At 35.6% G+C, this 19,917-nt stretch overlaps 1 protein-coding gene across 5 annotated transcripts in view; it reads right to left on the bottom strand.

Annotated features, from left to right (window-relative positions):
* LOC129732029 (GPI ethanolamine phosphate transferase 1) overlaps positions 1 to 19,917 on the bottom strand; it is a 385,316-nt gene that overhangs the window by 360,717 nt on the left and 4,682 nt on the right. The window contains exons 1-2 of one of the 5 annotated variants that reach the window (XM_055692483.1): positions 12,763 to 13,020; positions 12,614 to 12,708 (exon numbers count right to left, since the gene is read on the bottom strand). The exons of 1 other annotated variant lie outside the window; for it this stretch is intronic. In XM_055692483.1, the coding sequence (XP_055548458.1) occupies positions 12,614 to 12,705 (92 nt within the window). In that variant the 5' untranslated portion in view covers positions 12,706 to 12,708; positions 12,763 to 13,020. Of the gene's footprint in view, positions 1 to 12,613; positions 12,709 to 12,762; positions 13,021 to 19,917 lie in introns of those variants that run through there. 3 more of the 5 variants (XM_055692485.1, XM_055692486.1, XM_055692482.1) reach the window with 3 other exon arrangements.

Below are 19,917 nucleotides of genomic sequence, written 5' to 3'. Positions count from 1 at the left end.
GCAGTCGACCCATACGATGAGTTTGGAGGTTTTAGCTGGAGTACTACCATTGAAAAACCGCTTCTGGAGCCTGTCTTCTCGTATTCTAATCAAATGTGAGGTCTTGAACCGTCCCGTGATTGAAAATTTTGAAAGGTTAATCGAACTTAATTCTCAAACCCGTTTTATGACATTGTATTTCAATCACATGTCCCAAAATATTAACCCTTCTTCGAATATTCCAAATCGTGTCGACTTATCAAATACTTCTGATTCTACTGTGTTTTTCGATACATCCATGATAGAAGAAACTCGTGGAATCCCGGATCATTTACGCGTGCAGCAGATCCCTAAAATTTTTTCCAATAAATATCGAAACATCAACTGCGACAATATGTACTACACTGACGGATCACTTCTTGATGGGTCCACTGGCTTCGGTATCTTCAATAACAATTTAACCGTCTCCCATAAGCTCGATAATCCTGCTTCTGTTTACGTCGCAGAATTAGCTGCAATTCAGTACACCCTAGGGATTATCGAAAAAATGCCCACGGACCATTATTTCATCTTTACGGACAGTCTCAGTTCCATTGAGGCTCTCCGATCGATGAAAGATGTTAAGCACTCTCCGTATTTCCTGGGGAAAATACGGGAACATCTGAGTGCTTTATCCGAAAAATCTACTCAGATTACCTTAGCGTGGGTCCCTTCTCACTGCTCGATACCGGGTAATGAGAAAGCGGACTCTTTGGCTAAGGTGGGCGCAACAAACGGTGATATTTATGAAAGACCAATTGCCTTTAATGAATTTTTCGCACTTGTACGTCAGAATACGATCATCAGTTGGCAAAATGCTTGGACCAGAGGGGAATTGGGAAGGTGGTTACATTCCATAATCCCCAAAGTATCGACGAACCCGTGGTTCAAGGGGTTGGATGTAGGTCGGGATTTCATTTGCGTGATGTCCCGGCTTATGTCCAATCACTATAGATTTGACGCGCTCCTCCGTCGTGTTGGGCTCGGGGAAAGTGGTATCTGTGCCTGTGGTGAAGGTTATCACGACATAGAGCATGTGGTTTGGTCATGCCCTGTACACCGTGACGCCAGGTCTAAATTAATAGCTTCCCTGCAGGCCGAGGGTAGACAGCCGGCTGTTCCTGTTCGTGATGTCTTGGCGAGCCGTGACCTATCCTACATGTCCCTTATATACGTTTTCCTGAAATCCATCCACGCCCCAGTCTAGTCCCGTTCCCCTCCGCCTACACCCAACAAAACGACAAGAACACGTTTGAACCTTAAGCACAAAACCAGCAACCAGACCCCGCACAACAGAACCAGGACCCAAGGACTACGAGCCTCTGTCCCAACTCACGACATCGTGGCTCAGCAGAACGAATCCATACTTGCCATTCGACGATTATCAGACGACCATTGAACAACAAAACACTGATTGGAAATCCCATGCTAGTTTTAAGTTAGACTTAATTTCAGCTCGTAGTCGGCAGCGAGGATAAAAAATTTGCTTTAGTTTTTAAGTCATCAGATATAATTGGCGCCGTTAAACATTAAATTGTATTTGTGCCGTGTCAAATAAATGTTATGTGAAAAAAAAAAAAAGCATGAAAAGTCACGGTTTTTCATGTTTTTCGAAGTCTTGTGGATTATATCTTTAGTAATCAAATACCTATAATTTCTCCTCGAATGCCTCATCTGAATATCAACCACATGCCATCGCTTTGAATTTCGAATTATATGGTGAACGTTGAAGGTTGAACGAAAAAAAGTCAGGTTTTATTCATGTTTAATGTTATGTGAATGATATCACAATTTTTATCATTCAGATGAAGAAAAAAAAAATCACAATTTTTATTATTACAAAACCGTAACTGTTTCACAAATATATTGCCTCGACCTCTATCAATATTTCCTTGCGATAAAACATACATGCCACTGCTTACTTTCTTGATAAGGACGATTTCAAATCATGGTGCTTATTGTGTACCTTAGAAACGGCGGGAATAGTATCAATAAGCTCGGCGTTACGAAATTTCATTTTTATATAGTAGATAAAAATAATTAATCATGCACCATCCTATAAATGAAGCGCTCTAATCCAATATTGCGCTATCAAAATAATCAAAACAAAGCAACCTGTATAATCAAAACAAACAAAGCTACATCGCCGTAGCTCCATCGCACATAACGAGGTTTGAATCGCATAGCCCCGCCACCACTTTTTACGTTATGTGAATAATATAACAATTTTAACTATTAAGAAACCCTAAATGTTTTACAAATATATTGTTTCGAACTCTACGAATATTTTCTTGCAATAGAACGTACACGTCACAGTTTACCTTTATGACTTAGAACGATTTAAAATAATTACCATTACCATTGCACCTCAAAAATGGCGAGATCACTCTCATTTCTCTTCTATCAATAAGATCTGCGTTACGTAATTCCATTTTAATATAGTAGATAAAAATAATTAATCATGAAGCATCGTATGAATGAAGCCCTCTAATTCAATACTGCGCTATCAAAATAATTAAAACAAAGCAATCTGTACATCGCCGCTGCTGTGTCGCATACCACTAGGTATAAATTGCACAGCCCTGCCGCCACATTTTACATTATGCGACTGATATCACAATTTTTATTATTAAGAAACCCCAAATGTTTCACAAATATATTGTTTCGAACTCAACGAATATTTTCTTGCAATAAAACGTACATGTCACCGCTTATTTTCTTGATTTAAAACGATTTAAAATGATGGTGCTTATTGGGCACCTCAGTAACGGCGGAAATAAAATATCAATGAAATCTGCGTTACGTAAATCCATTTTTATATAGTGGATAAAAATAATTGATCATGCACCATCCTATAAATGAAGCGCTCTAATCCAATACTGCGCTATCAAAATAATCAAAATAAAGCAACCTGCACATCGCCGTTGTTGCATCGCACACAATGAGGTTTGAATCGCACAGCCCCGCCACCACTTTTTACGTTATGTGAATGATATCACAATTTTTATTATTACAAAACCCTAAATGTTTCACAAATATATTGTTCCGAACTCTACAAATATTTTATTGCAATAAAACGCACATGTCACCGCTTACTTTCTTGATTTAAAATGATGGTGCTTATTGTGCACCTCAGTAACGGCGGGAATAATATCAATAAAATCTGCGTTACGTAAATCCATTTTTATATAGTGGATAAAAATAATTAATCATGCACCATCCTAAAATAAATAAAGCGCTCTAATCCAAAACCGCGCTATCAAAATAATCAAAACAAAGCAACCTGCACACCGCCGTTGCTGCGTCGCATACAATGAAGATTGAATCGCACACCCCGCCATCGGTGATCTCTTTGCGGCAGGAGAAGTTTGGTTTTGTTTGTTTTGACCAAGTCCGCATGCCAGCCGCAACGGACTTGCTTCAAAACAAACACAACTAAACTTCCCTCTCGCCCGCGACGCACGAAGACGAATGAACCCCTAGGAGCGAACGAACCCTGGTCCGACATCTCCGACATTTTTGTTGCATTTGAGCACGACATCGGACCGATGTTGAGCGAAATGTCGACCCGTTGTTGGACCGATCTATCGGAGAATCGGACGCGAATTGGTCCGACATCGGCCCGACAATTCTTACTGGGATACGGTTCAACATCACATCGATGCAACTCAGTAAATATTTGTATCGGTTCACCGTGGCATTGATAGATTCATCATGGCAAATAAAATCGGGACGAAGACAAAATAGCATTCGCATCGAATCGTTCACTGAAGTTTACCAGAATTTCTGAGCTTGTTCGTACATTTGCTGGTGCTATGAGACAATAGGCCGTATGAGTTAGGCCGAAAATATACTGGCGCGTCTTGCACTGCGGAGACGGTTCGCCTTGCCGTGGGTTAGCTGTACATTAACCTGCGGCAGAGCTTTACTTAGGGCTGTACATTAGCCTACGGCGCTAGTATGTTCACGGCCTTAAAGCGTTGGCTTTATTCGCCGCTGCAAATACTACGAGACAAGCAGGACAAACTTTTTTGTTCATACGGCCGGGATCAAAAAAGCTTTTATTTTTGTATCTATGTCGTGAAGATTCAATAAAACAGCGAGCATAGTTTCTTAAGAAAACAATTAATGTTGGAAATCATACAAAATTTAGTTGAATTTATTATGATTGACGACGGGGAACATATTGTTCATATTTTTCTCGGTTTTTGAAGATGCATGGCAGCGCCGTGTTAGTTGTGTTGTAAATTAATACAACTAATCATTTGCTTAATTTGCGAGGTCTGTCTCATTTATCTAGAATTTTTAAAAATATTCCAATCCGAATAACCAAATTTTTGAAATAACCGAACAGTTAGTGTGCTTACTAATAATTCTTGTACTCGGTAAATATGGTTACATAAATATTTAAAAATTATTTTTTAATCGATGTTTGCAATATACGGTAAATAATTAAATTGTAGCTTTAACCCTCTAGTGCCCAAATTAATAGTCAGACGGACATCGAAAAAATCACTTTGAAACTTTATAAACATTTTTTAAGTATTGATTGAAGCTTTTTAGAGGTTCAACTGAAGACCGTCTAAAGGCGGCACTGGGTACTAGAGGGTTAATTTATTTATCTTGGAGATGAAAAAACGAATTTGCAACCAACAGATTTTATTTAAAAGGTATAGCGCTCTCTCCAAAGTGTTCTCATTGCTCGGAGGTGGTTTTTCTTAGTTTTATTTTCGGGGTGAAAATGCGATACAGCGAAATAATCTTTTGCATACGCTTAAAGATAGGTTTGGGCATAGGAAAATAAATGTTGATTGAGAAAAACGCAAAATGGCATATTTTAACAATCTTGTGTGCTGGATTGGCGTGCATAAATCAACTGAGGTTGCTTCATAGGCGTTTTTTTAACGCGGGTTTTTTACGCGAATTCCGGAATTTACGCGGTTTTTTTTACGCGACACGTATCCCTCGCGTAAAAAGCGACTTTAGTGTAAAAAAAAATTACTTAAGTTATTTATACAAATTTACATTTGTTGCAAACCCGATCAGAAAGAAAAAAACAAAAATGTAACAGAAGTTGTTAGTTTGTTACGGGAAAACCCTTCCAGGCTGTGTTTTCAATTTGGTCTAGTTGGGTGTTAAAATAACAGAAATTATAACAGAAATGATTCTACTAGTATCAAACACATATTAAAATTTGTTACTAACATATTAGCTTTCTAACAAAATAAGATAGTATATAATACAATATAATAACAAGCATTGTTAGAAACAACAGGTTTTGATAAAAACGAAAAGTTAGTTAAGCAGGTATTAAACGAAGCAAATATTTGCTATTTTTGGTACGATTTTTATTTGCACAAAATTAAATCTGTATTGAAAAATAGCAAATATTTGCTTCGTCTAATACCTGCTTAAGACTTGTTTCAGAACTACTTCATTACACGTTTTGTTATTATATATATTAAAATTCAATTTTGTAATCAAAATTATATGGAAAAATACAAAATTGTATCAAAGTATGTTATTTGTATCTCACGTTGATAGAATTTTGTAATGTTTTAGTTGTGCTCTTCTGACCGGAAAGACAATTAATTTTACCACAGTTGAGAAAAAATATTTCAACGTTCAATACTTTTATTGCTACATAGTAGCAATAGCATAGTAGACAGACAGATTTTCACAATGATTATGAATTGCATGATTACGAAATTGTGAATATGTCCGCCATTTTGTATGTTTCTTTTGTCGATATTTTTTTCTTAACTCTTAAGTTACGTTTAAATAAATACAAATGATTGTTCCTTTGTGTCGCTTGAAAACATCTCAAAAAAAAAAAAATCAAAAGAAGAAACCCTTTCTCAAAAGTAAAAATCTTTTCTATTTATTTAAACGGAACAATTTGATACCCTCTACCTGTATCTTCTTGGAGACTGTTTCCGCGTCCTGGCCTAACAAGAGCCAACTAGATAAGCTACGGATCAAAGCAAATGACTAAGGCCGTGAACATACTACTTATTCAATCAGAAGCAACCCGCCGGACATAGTCATATATATATATATATATATATATATATATATATATATATATATATATATATATATATATATATATATATATATATATATATATATATATATATATATATATATATATATATATATATATATATATATATATATATATATATATATATATATATATATATATATATATATATATATATAATATATATATATTTATATATATATATATATATATATATATATATATATATATATATATATATATATATATATATATATATATATATATATATATATATATATTTATATATGCCGTGGGCTTGCATTTTTACGTAAGCGCCAAATTTTCAAATTTCATTTTTTCACATATTACTATAATATAGAAAATCACCTTCAAGATGCTTGTTGCCGTTTCCAAAAATTTATATAAATAACTGAGAAATATCAAAAATAAGAAGTGACGTTAGCGCCACTTTACATAGAGTGAAGTTGAGGTACGAATACGATAGTGTATCATGCTTGTGGAGTGCATAATTTTATTTATATCCTTGCTGCTGACTACCGACCAGTACGCATGGCAAACTAGACTATTCAGGCGTACCAACGTCACTTTTAGTGCAAAACTTTGAAATGGTTTTGCTGTTTTGCAAGAGAAGTGACGTTGGCATTAAAACTCAATGCGTTTACATGAATAAACGTGTTAAAGCAATGGGGTATGTTTTTCATCATATTTACTCAGATTCTATCAGATCAGTTTGCGTAATAGAGCGCTTCTGTTAATTTGCAAACGATTTAGATCTGTAGCGATTTTGTGCTTTTAGCGCTTACGTCAAAATCCTAGCCCACGGCAGTATAAGCTTCTTCCTCGGCAATTTTCATTTTTCGTTTGGATTCGCCCCGAAGCATCATTGCGATTGGTAATACCATTCACGGTGAATATTCATCGGCATTGATCTGAGTCACAAAGGCTTCTGAAACGATGTATTCCCATCCGATCGCTCAATATCGCTTCGGATGACTTGAGTAAATCGTAGCCAATACGAATCAAACACGAAGGTAATCATATTACGTTTTAATAACTATTCATCGCCCACAAGCCACTCATAACAGTTCAGTTCACTATAGGCGTTGTTTCCATTGCTGAGTGAATACACTGTTGCCACGTGTTGTTGTGCTTCGGTAGTAATGAATGAATACGAATGCAACGAAGTGATATTCAGCAGCCCTGGCCGTAGTTCGCGCCGCGCCGCACTCGGCATGACAGAGGCCTCAGTTTCCCACCTATCCCTTCTCTGATGAAGCAGCATTCAATACTTGCGGAGAGTGTATAACGTTGTCAAATTTCAACGCTCTCCGTGTTTGCTCTCATCTCTTCAAGTTCACTGACGGGAGTGCACGGAATCAACACTAAGGCTACTGACATACTGAGGCGTCAAATGAAGCGAAGCGTTGAGCGTATTAGAAGCGGAATAAACAGAAGCGTTGGGTGAAGCTTCCTATGACATACTGGAGCGAGCGTCGCAAATGCATTGTGTTGTCATATTCCTAGATTTCAGCAGCGGTTTCGTTTAAAGGAAATATGAATTCGTCCAATGAAGATTTGTTTGCTTCTTCAAGCACAGTAAATCACGTTTTTAGTAAACATAGAGATTTTTTTTATGAAGTAAAATGATATTTCTGAAGTCAGTTGCGCTACAGACGTAGTAAAAAATATAAGAAATTATTCTAAATTTTAAACCCGCTGACCCCGAGTAACGTTCAACTAGTTTATGATATCTGTTCAGTATGTTAGGCATGCAATATCAATCAAAAATACCAGTGTTATTTTCCTGACGACATGAAAATTTTTCCCGATATTTTCTATATTGAAGACCAAAATAAAGCGAATAAAAAGCTCCTGGCGATATCAGATTTAGTCTGAACATGGTATTACTGCACTAACATTTTTTAAACATTTTAACATTTTGTTAACCGAAAATGTATTCTATTTGCTTTTTTTCAATTACCAAACCAAAACAAAGCAAATGTAAAGCACCTTGCGATGAAAGATTTTGTCTGAACAAGGTATTACCGCGTGACTATACGCGCGTCAAAACACTACTCGTTCTGTTTCGCCGCCTCTACCGACGCGTCGTTGCCGCTTGAGTATGACCGGTTTGAGCGTTTCATATAGACGTTCGAAGAAGTAGCTCGGACGCTTTTGCGACGCTTCTTGCTTCGCTTCATTTGACGCCTCAGTATGTCAATAGCCTAACACACCGGTCTTGAAACCAAAACCACTTGCCACACGCGTAAACGCTCGGTATGTAGATACATAACAATATTGTGTACATTGAAAAGTGCACTGCGCAGAGAGATTTTTGGTCTGTTTTATGTCTCTCGTTCGCATCACTCATTGATTTCCAGAGTTAACTTATGGTAGAGTGGGTAAAGCATGGTCACATGTATTTTTTCATTTTGTGCGCTAGAAATGGTACACAGCAAGCAATACTAGTTTATCATTGATACTGTTTGCTGGATTTTTTTAGCTTTTGATTTTTGTTTGATATTCTTGAAATCGGCCCCCACCCACAACACCTGGTGTAGTGCACGTAGTGCACAATAGGACGAGACGCCACTGGTCAAATCCGATGTAACAGTCGCGTTTCCAAATTTTATAGCGGTACCACTGACACAGCAAGACGCGACAAGATTTTCATGCCAGTAATGACAATTATTATTGTATTAATTTTGGTAACACTACACGGTAATATATCTTCATGTAAGTACTGCACTGTAGTCAAAAAAAAAATCATTGTTTCCCAATCTCTTACTGAACAAATGACGCCATATTGCATTAAGATTTTGGATCCGGAATACACCGGATTCTCTTTTTACGCGATTGATACGTGCGCGCAAAAAAATAATCGCGTAAAAAGAATCGCGTAATTTCGAACAAATCGCGTAAAAAAGATCGCGTCGTTACAAAACCTTTCGCTATGTGGTAAGTGTGTGTGTGTATGTATGTCTATGTATGTGTGTGTATATGTTACATATTGGCTCATAAACAATATTTCCCATGTCACACATCGCGTAATTTCCAAATCGCGTAATTTCGAGAAAATCGCGTAAAATAAAATCACGTAAAAAAAAGTCGCGTAAAAACAGAATTCAGTGTATTCATTAAACGTCATACCCAGAGTTGCCGTTTTCACAGATTTTTCTGTAAAATCACAGATTTTTTTCCTTTTTCAAATCACAGAATCTGTGATTACAGATGACAGATATTTTTGAAAAATCACAGATTTTTCCCATAAATGCCGGAAATAACAAATAACCCATTTTTTCTACAGCTCAGACTCATTAACCCGAGGGTACGATTTTCCAGAGGCTCGATTAATTATCCGGAGAAAATGGTTTGACTATCCGGAGTAATTTTTTTTCTTGAACTTCGGATTTGTCTTTTATTCGATTCTCACTGGGAATCAGGGTTACAAATTTTCACTGTCAGTGATAGATTCTCAGTTGAAACTGAATACTGCGAATATCACTATCAACATGACAGTGATAATTGCTTGCAGCGCCAATCAGTTGACAGTGGTAATGCTGACTAGTACCATTACTGTGATTTCGCACACGCTATGTTGCTCTAGCGATGTTTATGCAGTGTAGGATGAAGGTGTCTACCTACTCCATTGACTTCATGCAAAATAATTTCGATAATAATTAAGATACATCATTTATATGACTGACATGATTATTGACTGATAATTGACTTGGGTGAGACTTAGGGTGGTTTACCGGTAAAACAAAAACCGGTAAAACCGATATTTTTCTCAATACCGAAATACCGGTATTGAAGAGGCGAAAAAACCGGTATTTTCGGTATTTTTTTTTAAATTAAAAAAAAAAATTGTCACAATATTCATAAATCATTGTAGAGCTAATGAATGCTACCTGCTTAGGTAGGCTTTACAAATCACATGACGGTGTATGTAATGAATACATTTAAACAAAAGCAACATTGAAAATTAATTTTTTCTCACCTATTTATCAATTTTATGCTTCCTTCTTGTTTGTTCTGCTTGAAATTAGACGATGAGTTTGTGTGTATTGATAATATGTCAAAAAACTTCATATCAATCAATCAGAACTTTTATTTTCTAATAGAACAGCTAATCTCTTTACACACTCATACATACAGAGACAACTCGTGGGTTTTGAACCTACCAGCTCAACTACAAATTCTGAAGATCATAGTTTGGGACAGTAATGACAACCATGTCCGCGAAAAAACGTAAATCATTATTCGTTTTGTGCTATTTAAAAATAAAAATAAAAAAATTACAAATAAATATAAATTTAGATTAAAAATTTATTTTTTGTTTGGCGTCTCGGTATGCCACAGGGTACACCAAGTGATGGACAAATTGCTCCTGATACAAAGTGTTTATAGGATAAAATAATCAATCATAGAGAATTTCACCCTAAAAATTACTGTTCCTTATTTTGAAAAAGTGAAATTTAATTAGCTGCAGCATGGTCAAAGCTTCGTCGTCCAAACCGAAGCGGATTTTATTAGCAATAATTCTAGCTGAGAAACTCAGGTTCAACTGGCTCAACTGAATTTGGACGAACTGCCTAAAGAGCGTCGAACACAATAGATAAGTATCTATCTTCGATTCCTTCGGATTCGTAAAATGTAAATTCTTGTCTGATCGTCATTTAATTTTCTTCTTCATTCATTTGCTCTGCTCAACAGTTTCAAATATTATTTCTCTAAAAATTTTGAAGTTATTCAATAATTTAAAACTAGTTATGCGATGTGAAAGAAAATTGAATTGAAAATTTGCATGTTTTTTGTTAATATGAGTTTAGAACTTATGTTCTTCGTGATCATATCACTGGATCCAATTATTGAAATTTTTCAAATACTGTTAAATTTATCCAGTGGTGTATGTGGATCGTATACCACAAGAGATCAAAGCAATGGTCGCAGTGGCCCAAATCTTAAAAAGAAATCAGAATCGTAATGAAGCATAGGTTCTCATAAATTCAAAATATAATTATACAGCGACACATTGTTTTTCAGTTTTTTTTTCAATAGTACAGACGTGACGTGCGTTTATTCCGCGAACATGATTGTCATTACTACCCCAAACTATAATTTTTAGAATTTTGTAGTTGAACAAGTAGGTTCAAAGACCACGAGTAGCCCCTGGTTTGTATTAATCCGAAAAAAAATAAAAATACCGGTTTTTATTTTTATGAATACCGAAATACCAGTTTTTCGAAAAGTCGGTAATACCGACCACCCTACTGAGACTCAATATCAGTTTGAAGTGAGAGAGAAAGAAACTGCTGTTGGAATACTTTCATTTTCCTGTGTCGAAACTTCGCAACACTACTGGGAATGCCAGTTTTTCGCGCTATATGCTGCTTAGTTAACTCCAGGGATACCAAATGTGCAGATTTGTCTGCAAAACGCAGATTTTTGGAGTCCGTGTGCAGATGTTTAGTGATTTGCAGATATTTGCAGTTTTTCCACAATTTCTGCAGATTTTTGTCAGAGTCTCCTTATATTTGCGCAGATTTTCTTAAAATGTGTGCAGATTTTTACAGACTTTTGTCCGCGTGAGCGACATTTTTTCGGTTCACGGGTAGATTTTTTTCAGATTTCGAGCACATTTTTCCGGTTTTTCGAGCAGTTGCAGACATTTTTCGAAAACATCTGGCATCTCTGGTTAACTCAGTGAAGTATGCAGAGAGGAGACCTGATTGTATCAACTCATTATGATTAAGTTTTCGATATTTTAAAGTTAACCGTGTCCAATTTATGGACGAGTTCTTCTGACTAAATCATAGCCACTTTCTTTGATACACAGCTTATCTGGTTTGTTCCAGTAAGGTCGCAAACAGAGCAAATTGTATGATTACCTTTTAACTTTCTTCGCAGATCATTCGTTTCTATCTTTTATGATAATCAGGGATGTTACGGATGTGATTTTTTAAATATCTGCAGATGCGGATGTCGATTTTCATGTTTCGCATTTACGTATGCGGATGCGGATATCCGTAACATCTCGTTTATTTCGCTTATTTTGCATGACAAATCGCATCCCAATTCGAAAGCTATCGATGCGAGCAGCAAACACACTAAAGAAAATTTTTCCACAAATATTATGAAGCGATATTGTTTTCAACATACACATGATGTCAATTTTCATGCAGATGTTCTGCATTTACGGATGCAGATGCGGATTTCCGTAACTTCTATAATTATAATGCCTCTTTCATCAGCAGTTGGAGAGAGAGTTTTGTCTCAATGCCAACCTGAGCAAAACTACGTTGAGGATGAAGTTGACTGTTTCAATGCAATTTTAAAAACTAAATAGTAATTCAACCGTTTGGAGGAAAATTTAATGTTTATATAAAGTCCAAGTTCAAATATTTATAGAGCGACTCATTAACAAACTATCAAACTATTTTCAGCAATTCAATCAATGTCGTTTTCTGTTTAAACAAATATTCATGTCACAGATATGAACACAGATTTTTATTGTCAAAACACAGATTTCGGAATGGCAAATACCCCTGAGCTTCATGGAAGAGCTGAAAGAGAATGGAAGCCTTCTCGTATTGTTCCCGATTACATTTTCGACGTTTAACACTTATAATCTCCATTTACTACAAAACCAAACATTACAATTCATAAAATTTTACGGGAAAGTCAATATTTACCGATTTGCTGGAGAATTTTCATCATCTTTTCCAACCGGAAGATCTTTCAATATTGGTGATTGAAAATACACGTAAAATATTGATAATAAAAATATCATATGGATGCAAACCGCGAATACAGCAAAAACAATCATACTTTTTTAGGTTTTGAATTATACACAAACATTTTCTATATAGATTACACCGCACTTCAATTGATACAATCTTTGAGCGTTATTCTACCGGTATCAAAAAAAGGGATGGGCGATACTAGCATCGATACCAGCGGTATCGATACTAGGGCTCGCGGCATCGAGTAAGTTGGCATCGATCATAGACTAAAGAGACATAGATATCCAAGTTGGGCTTCGCTGCATATAATCTCAAGCCAACACTATGAACTTGCCATCTGTAGGCCGTTGGGTGAACTAAATCATATCCACTCGGAAAAATATTATGGTGCTCCTTATCATTTCAGTGGTGAGCTTGACCAGATTCTCACACCCAGAAAAATATCTCATCTCATTTCCCGGGAATTCCCGGGAACCGGGAATGGAAAAAATTTCTTAGCAAAAATAAGATTTCAAAAAAAGTTCAATAATAAAAAGTATCTAAAAATCGTTTACAATTTCATTATCAATTCGCCTAAAAAACGAGTTACAAAAAAAACTTATTCAAGTTTACATCAGAGCCTCTTCGCTAATTTGTATCAAATATATTTACTATGCCATTACACGATGCGGAAACTGCATAGCAAATCTAGTTTTCAACAAACAACAAACCCTTTTGTAATTAGTATCGCCATTGATTAAAAAGAAGGATTCTATGTAAGAATTTTGATTGTACAACTAGAACGTCATTTAGCCTCTCGGTCGTTTTTTTTTGAAAGGCCGAGACAAACTAGACGAAAATGATAGAATAAATAAAAATCTGTTCAAAATGACTCTAAATAAGTTAATTTCAGAGCATTTGAAAGTATACGTAATTAATAATAAAGATGGTTTTTTGTTGAAATCGCGGCCACGACCCAAATTACGCTGACTGAGTTTTGATTAAATTATTTATTTCTGGTCGCATTGACTCAGGGGTTTAAAATTTTCTTAATCAATTCAATTAAATTTTCATCAATGGACAAAGAAAGAAATCACTATTCGCTCAGTTGTAAACTAACTGTCAATGAACGACATTGGACGAAGGAAAAAATTGCCTAATTTTTCGTCTACTGAATAGGATAACAAAAATTTTCGACAAATTACCGAAGCAAATAAATTGATAGTACTCGGCAAGTAAATATTGACCGTCATTTCAAAGATATATTTGCTTCGTATAATGCTCTACACTTTAACGACGTTAGTTCCGTGTTTTGATAGTATATTAAGTTATATTGCAAAATTGTATGGGGAAATATATTATATCTTGCGAAAATTTTTGAAGAGCTCGGGAATCCCGGGAATCAATATTTTTGTTCCCGGAATCCCGGGAAAAGGTAATTCCCGGGAAATCGTTCCCGGGATTGCAAACCCTACCATGTACTGAGATTTCAGCAATTTAAATGTATACTGAAAATTCGGCAATTCGTTTTGCTTTACCGACATTCAGCAATCTTTCCTTCGATTACTGAATGTACAGCAATGTACTGTCAAAATGAAAAAAAAATGGTGCTTGTTGTCAATATTTTTAGTCCGCGCGCGTAAAAAAAGGTTAGTTCACCCGTAATAAAGGCGTAAAAAGGCTTGAACGCCGACCGTTGAGACGTGCAGGAAGTGTTTGGTGAGTGGAAAAATTAATTAATCTTGTTTTTCATAGTTCAGTGGAGGAAGTTGGCAAAAGGACATCGGATGAACGGATCGGACTTAGGCGACACATTACTCGAGAATCAATTTTATCTTAGTGACATGGTGAAAGGTTAATAAATAATAAGCAAAACATCGACTTTCAACGTGTTTTAAAATCTACACGAAGAATTCCCACTGAATTGATGTTTCAGTAATTTAACGGACGTTCGCTGGAAATTCAGTAATAGTACGTCAACCATGCATGACATTTCACATTGCTGAAAATTCAGCAAAGTAACGTCAAACAGAATGACATTTCACATTGCTGACACATTCAGTAATATTTTATTGCTGAAATGATTACTGGAATTTCAGCGTGGCAAAATTCAGTGAAAGTTTACTGAATTTCAGTAAAAAAAATTTGGTGTGTATAATCTAGATGATTTGTAATTTCAATTTATTACAACAAAACTGCAAAGAAACCTCGCGTAATTTTACAAATTAGCATGAGCCACAAAATGTAAAAATATCATGGATACTCTCATCGCATTGTCGGAGGTGACAAAAAGAAAAAAGAGCTTCACATTCACTTATATTATTTTAACATTGTTTATGTTGTACTTGACGTTCGTGAATATTGACGAAATAAGTTATGCTATGCTTTGCTACTCGTTGTAAGTGAATTTTGAGGATATTAGGAGACGTATATAACAACGATTTTCAACGCAGTAATGTAAAACCTTAGTTAAAAATAGCGTTTAGCGGTATTCACCAAAATATATATTGCATCGTTTTGCCTTTCTCCTAGAAAGGTATAGTAATCACTTGCAAAACCGAAGGTATAAAAGTGCTCCAAAGGGCCGAATGGCATATATCACTCGACTCAGCTCGACGAGCTGAGCATTTTCTGTATGTGTGTGTGTGTGTGTGTGTGTATGTGCAGATTTTTATTCTCACTCACTTTTCTCAGAGATGGCTGGACCGATTTTCATGAAATTAATTGCAAATGAAAGGTCTTGTTGCCCCATAAGACCCTATTGAATTTTATTGTAATCGGATTTTTAGTTTAGAGGTTATGTTTAAAAATGTGAAAATCATAAAACATCAATCACAACCGATTTGAATATTATCAGATAAGCGGGTTAGTTAAGGGTTAACTGATGAATTATGATTGAACACGTGGTTTCAAAGTTTGGCTGCCCTACACGTTCCCATTTCATTTGATTATAATCGAACTTAAGCAACCGTTATGTATTAAATTTTTAATAAAACAACAAAAGTGTATCTCAAAGATTACATGACTTATTTGAACATAACTAGTGTCATACGAACGAGTCATCTCTCAAACTTACAAATAACAAACTTCATAACAATTTAATATGCGGTTCAAAAGTTATGGGAAGAAGAGAAATTCAAAGACTATTTAAAACTATATCTGCTTTGATCGATATATGTGGCCTCAACATAATTTAAATGTGGTGTCGTACTATTTGAACGTTCCAAGTTCATTGATTCCTTGCGGTTTGTTTGAAGTCTGCAAATGCACGACGAATCGGCCATAGGATATGATCAAAGTCAAATAACAAATCGTTTGAAATGATTGGTTTTATCGAAATGACAACATCCTCGACTTTTGGCTTCTGTTCATCGCACAGTGCGTTGAGCCATAGACAAAAATCGTTTTTCTTTCTTTTTCATTTGGATGCACCAAGTACCCAGAAGTGTTCACAGATATCTCTTGGTTTGTGAACAAGTATTGGTGAGCTTTGGGAAGCATCACAAATACTACTACAAGCATAGCAAGCGTTAGCGTCCAGAGCAATCATTAGTTTCACATTTCGTGCTAAATTGTCGCGCGTTTTCTAAACGTTGGTAAAACTTAATTACTTCGTGTATTCCAATAACATGAAATGGAAAATAACAATCAAGGTAAGTGCAATATATTTCATTGATAGAGAGACTTGGTTTCGATTGCGTGTATGATTAATCGGTATGATGAGTTGGTGAAGGTATTAATCCTTAAAAAAACGCGAACTCAAACTTTCGTTAGCGTTTTAAAAAAAAGTTCCACCGAGTTCCTCTCTAAAACATACATCAAAAGTTTGCTTGAAGTGTCCTCTACAAAATATATAAAAATTAGCTTAACTTCCTGCAACTCTGAGAGATTTTTTATTTTTCGTATGTCAATGCCGATCGCTCGTGAAGCGGCAGATATTTGAAACTGGTTTAACTGCAATGCAAGCAAAAGAACATCATGTTTATTTCGATATTGTCTCTACCAGAAGACACAGTTGAGCATGTTAATGAAAATTTGCACAAGTTTTCTGCTGTATATTGTCCGAAATTGAACTCAAAATGGGAGAAATGCAATAGAATAAAAAAGTATTTTATGAAAAAGCATGAAATTTTGTTGGAGTCACCGCTTGCTCTTCCTCGATTCGATGAGAATAATTATGAATACAACCACATTTCTTCTCGTGAGCGTCCTCAGAAACTTCTTGAAAGCTGCTCAACCAGAATTAAAAAACGGCGAGTTGCAGAGCTCGTTGAAAATAACTCCCAAAAAGAAGTAGTATTTGCTGCTACCGTTTCGAACAACTATTCCAATTCGTCTAAAGATTACCCAAAACTTGACTAGATAATATAATATGCATCATGAAGAATTTTAAATTGTTTGTTACTCTGGTAAATAAATATACAAAAAATAATAAAAATTATACGTAAAAGAATACCTAAAAAAAATTTTTTTTTGTTATAATTGCGCATAAGTCACTTTTGCAATTATGTAAAAGTAAGTAAAACATAGAAACCGCAGTTTTCGTTACAATGTACAACTTTTACAAAGAGATTGATGGTTTCTGGTATAGGATGAGTGCGCTGGCGTTTGGGACAGTTTTGTGATTTAGTGTATAACATAAGACTTTTATGCATTTAGTAGCTCTGAAAGTAACGAACAACTTTCCTTGTTACATTAACATGTTTTATCGACAAAATTGTGTAGTTTTGATTTTTGTCCCGTCTTACCCTACATTCAACGCACTGTGCATCGCCTTAATTCTGAATATATTCATATTGGGTGGTATTCTGTCATTATCAGCAGACTTTCTGGCATCAATCTGACACCGGAAATACCCATATTGGGAGGTATTTTTGGTTGTTTTCCAGAAACTAAAAGTGGTCGTCTTAACATTCAAAATAGTGTCCAGGGTCAATGTTTGGTTTCTATGCATCATCACGTTTACGGAAATATCCATATTGAGTATTATTCGGTCATTTCCGACTATTGCCTATAAGTTGCCATTTAGCAATTCAAAATGGTGCCTGAGGTCAATTGTTAGCTCCTTGCATCATTCTGGTTCCAGAGATACTCATATTGGATAGTATTTGTTTATTTTAGGCTGTTTTCACAAACTGGTAGTCGCCATCTTGGATTTCAAAATGGTATTTAGGATACTGGTTTTTCAGGAGCCGAAAGTCGTCATTTTGGACTTTAAAATTGCCTGTGAAATCAATTTCTGTCATCTAGGCGTAATTATGGTTCCGAAAACATTCATATTGAATGGTATTTGGTCATTTCCGGATGTTTGCCAGACACCGGAAGTCACCATCTTAAAATTCAAGTTTGTGTCTGTGATCAAATTTTAGCTTCTGTGCATCTTTCTGGCTCCATAAATACTAATATTTAATGGGAATCGTCCATTTCAGGTTTCAGGTCGATTTGTGGTTCAGTGCATCATTACGGTTCCGGAAATACCCATATTGGGTGGTATTTGGTCATTTGCCGCTGTTTTTCTGACACCGGAAGTCGCCATTTTGGATTTCATAATGGCATTTGGAGACAATTTCTGGATTTTGAACGGCATACTGGTTAAAGAAAAACTCATATTGGGTGGTATTTGGTCATTTTCTGCTGTTTTCAGAAACCGGAAGTCGCCATCTTTGAATTTAAAATGCTATCTGTGGTCGATTTTAGCTCCTGTGTATTATTCTAGATCCGGATATTATTATATTGGGTGGAAATCGACCATTTTCGGCTGTTTTCCAGAAACCGGAAGTTGCCATCTTACAATCCAAAATGTTGTCTGAGGTCGATTATGGAACATATTTGTTACCACTAAAAACATTCACCTGCCAATATGGTTCCATTTAGTTGATTAGTTCGCGAGATGTGCAGAAATTTGTGAAGAAACATGTACTTCCAGAAGAGGGAGGGGCGTCAAACCATTATGGACATATTTGATACCTCTAAAAACATTCACATACCAAATTTGGTTGTATTTTTTTGGTTGGTTCTTGAGCTGTGTGAAATTTGTGTTTCATTTTCATGGGATCCCTCCCTTATAGAAGAGGGAGTCGGGTTTCAAACCATTATGTACATATTTGTTACCACTAAAAACATTTACCTGCCAAATTTTGTTCCATTTGGTTGATTAGTTCTCGAGATGTGAACAAATTTGTGTTTCATCCAACTATTATGGACATATTAGTTACCCCTTAAAACATCCACATGCCAAACTCGGTTTCATTTGCTTGGTTTGTTCTTGAGTTGTGCAGAAATTTATGTTTCATTTGTATGGGACCCCTCCCTTCCAGAAGAGGAAGGGGTCTCAAACTATCATAGGAACCTTTATCGGCACCAAAAACCCCTACATACAAATTTTCACGTCGATCGGTTCGGTAGTCTTCTGCATTTTTATATGTAAAGATTACAACATCAATATTTTAGAACCTAAAGAGTGAATATACATTTATTGGATTGAAGCGTTCATGTAAATCTATTTTTACAAATAAAAAATTGAATGAGAAAGGCTGGGTCTGACCGCTAGGTGGATTAATTTAGGTTTTAAATAGAACTTAAAAGGATGAGTGAAAATTTCCAAATTTGATTTTCTCAGTTCTTTGCAAATATTAATAAATCGTTTTAAACATTCAAGCAAAAAATAATGAAATTGATAATGAATGAGATCACAAACAATAATCTGCAACGGAAGCTACAAACCGGATAGGAGAACATTCTAAAGCATTATTTGACGGCTGAGGCAGAATTATTAACCCAATCAGTTCCGCAAAGGGATTAAAGCTGTATAGTGGTTCTCAATCGACTATTAAAATTGGTACAAACAATAAATGAGTTATGCTAATGATGACTAGAGCAAGATACCTGACTTCATACATTTTGCTCGCAACACCTTTATAACGGTGCCATCTGATGACCTTAAAACTGTGATTATTAGCAAAATCGATTTATCATGCTCAATCCGCTAGATGAAAACGAAAACAAGATGGCAATACCGTATAAGGTTATTGAAAATTAGATGACAGGACCATACAATGATATTGGAAAATATGCTTCACCTTCACCACCTTGTCGTCATCACCAAATTAACAGTATATAAATTAG

This window comes from Wyeomyia smithii, chromosome 3, assembly GCF_029784165.1.
Source record: "Wyeomyia smithii strain HCP4-BCI-WySm-NY-G18 chromosome 3, ASM2978416v1, whole genome shotgun sequence".
NCBI lineage: Eukaryota > Metazoa > Arthropoda > Insecta > Diptera > Culicidae > Wyeomyia > Wyeomyia smithii.
Note: the sequence above shows the minus strand (reverse complement) of the source record. Positions and strands in the feature narration are given on the sequence as shown.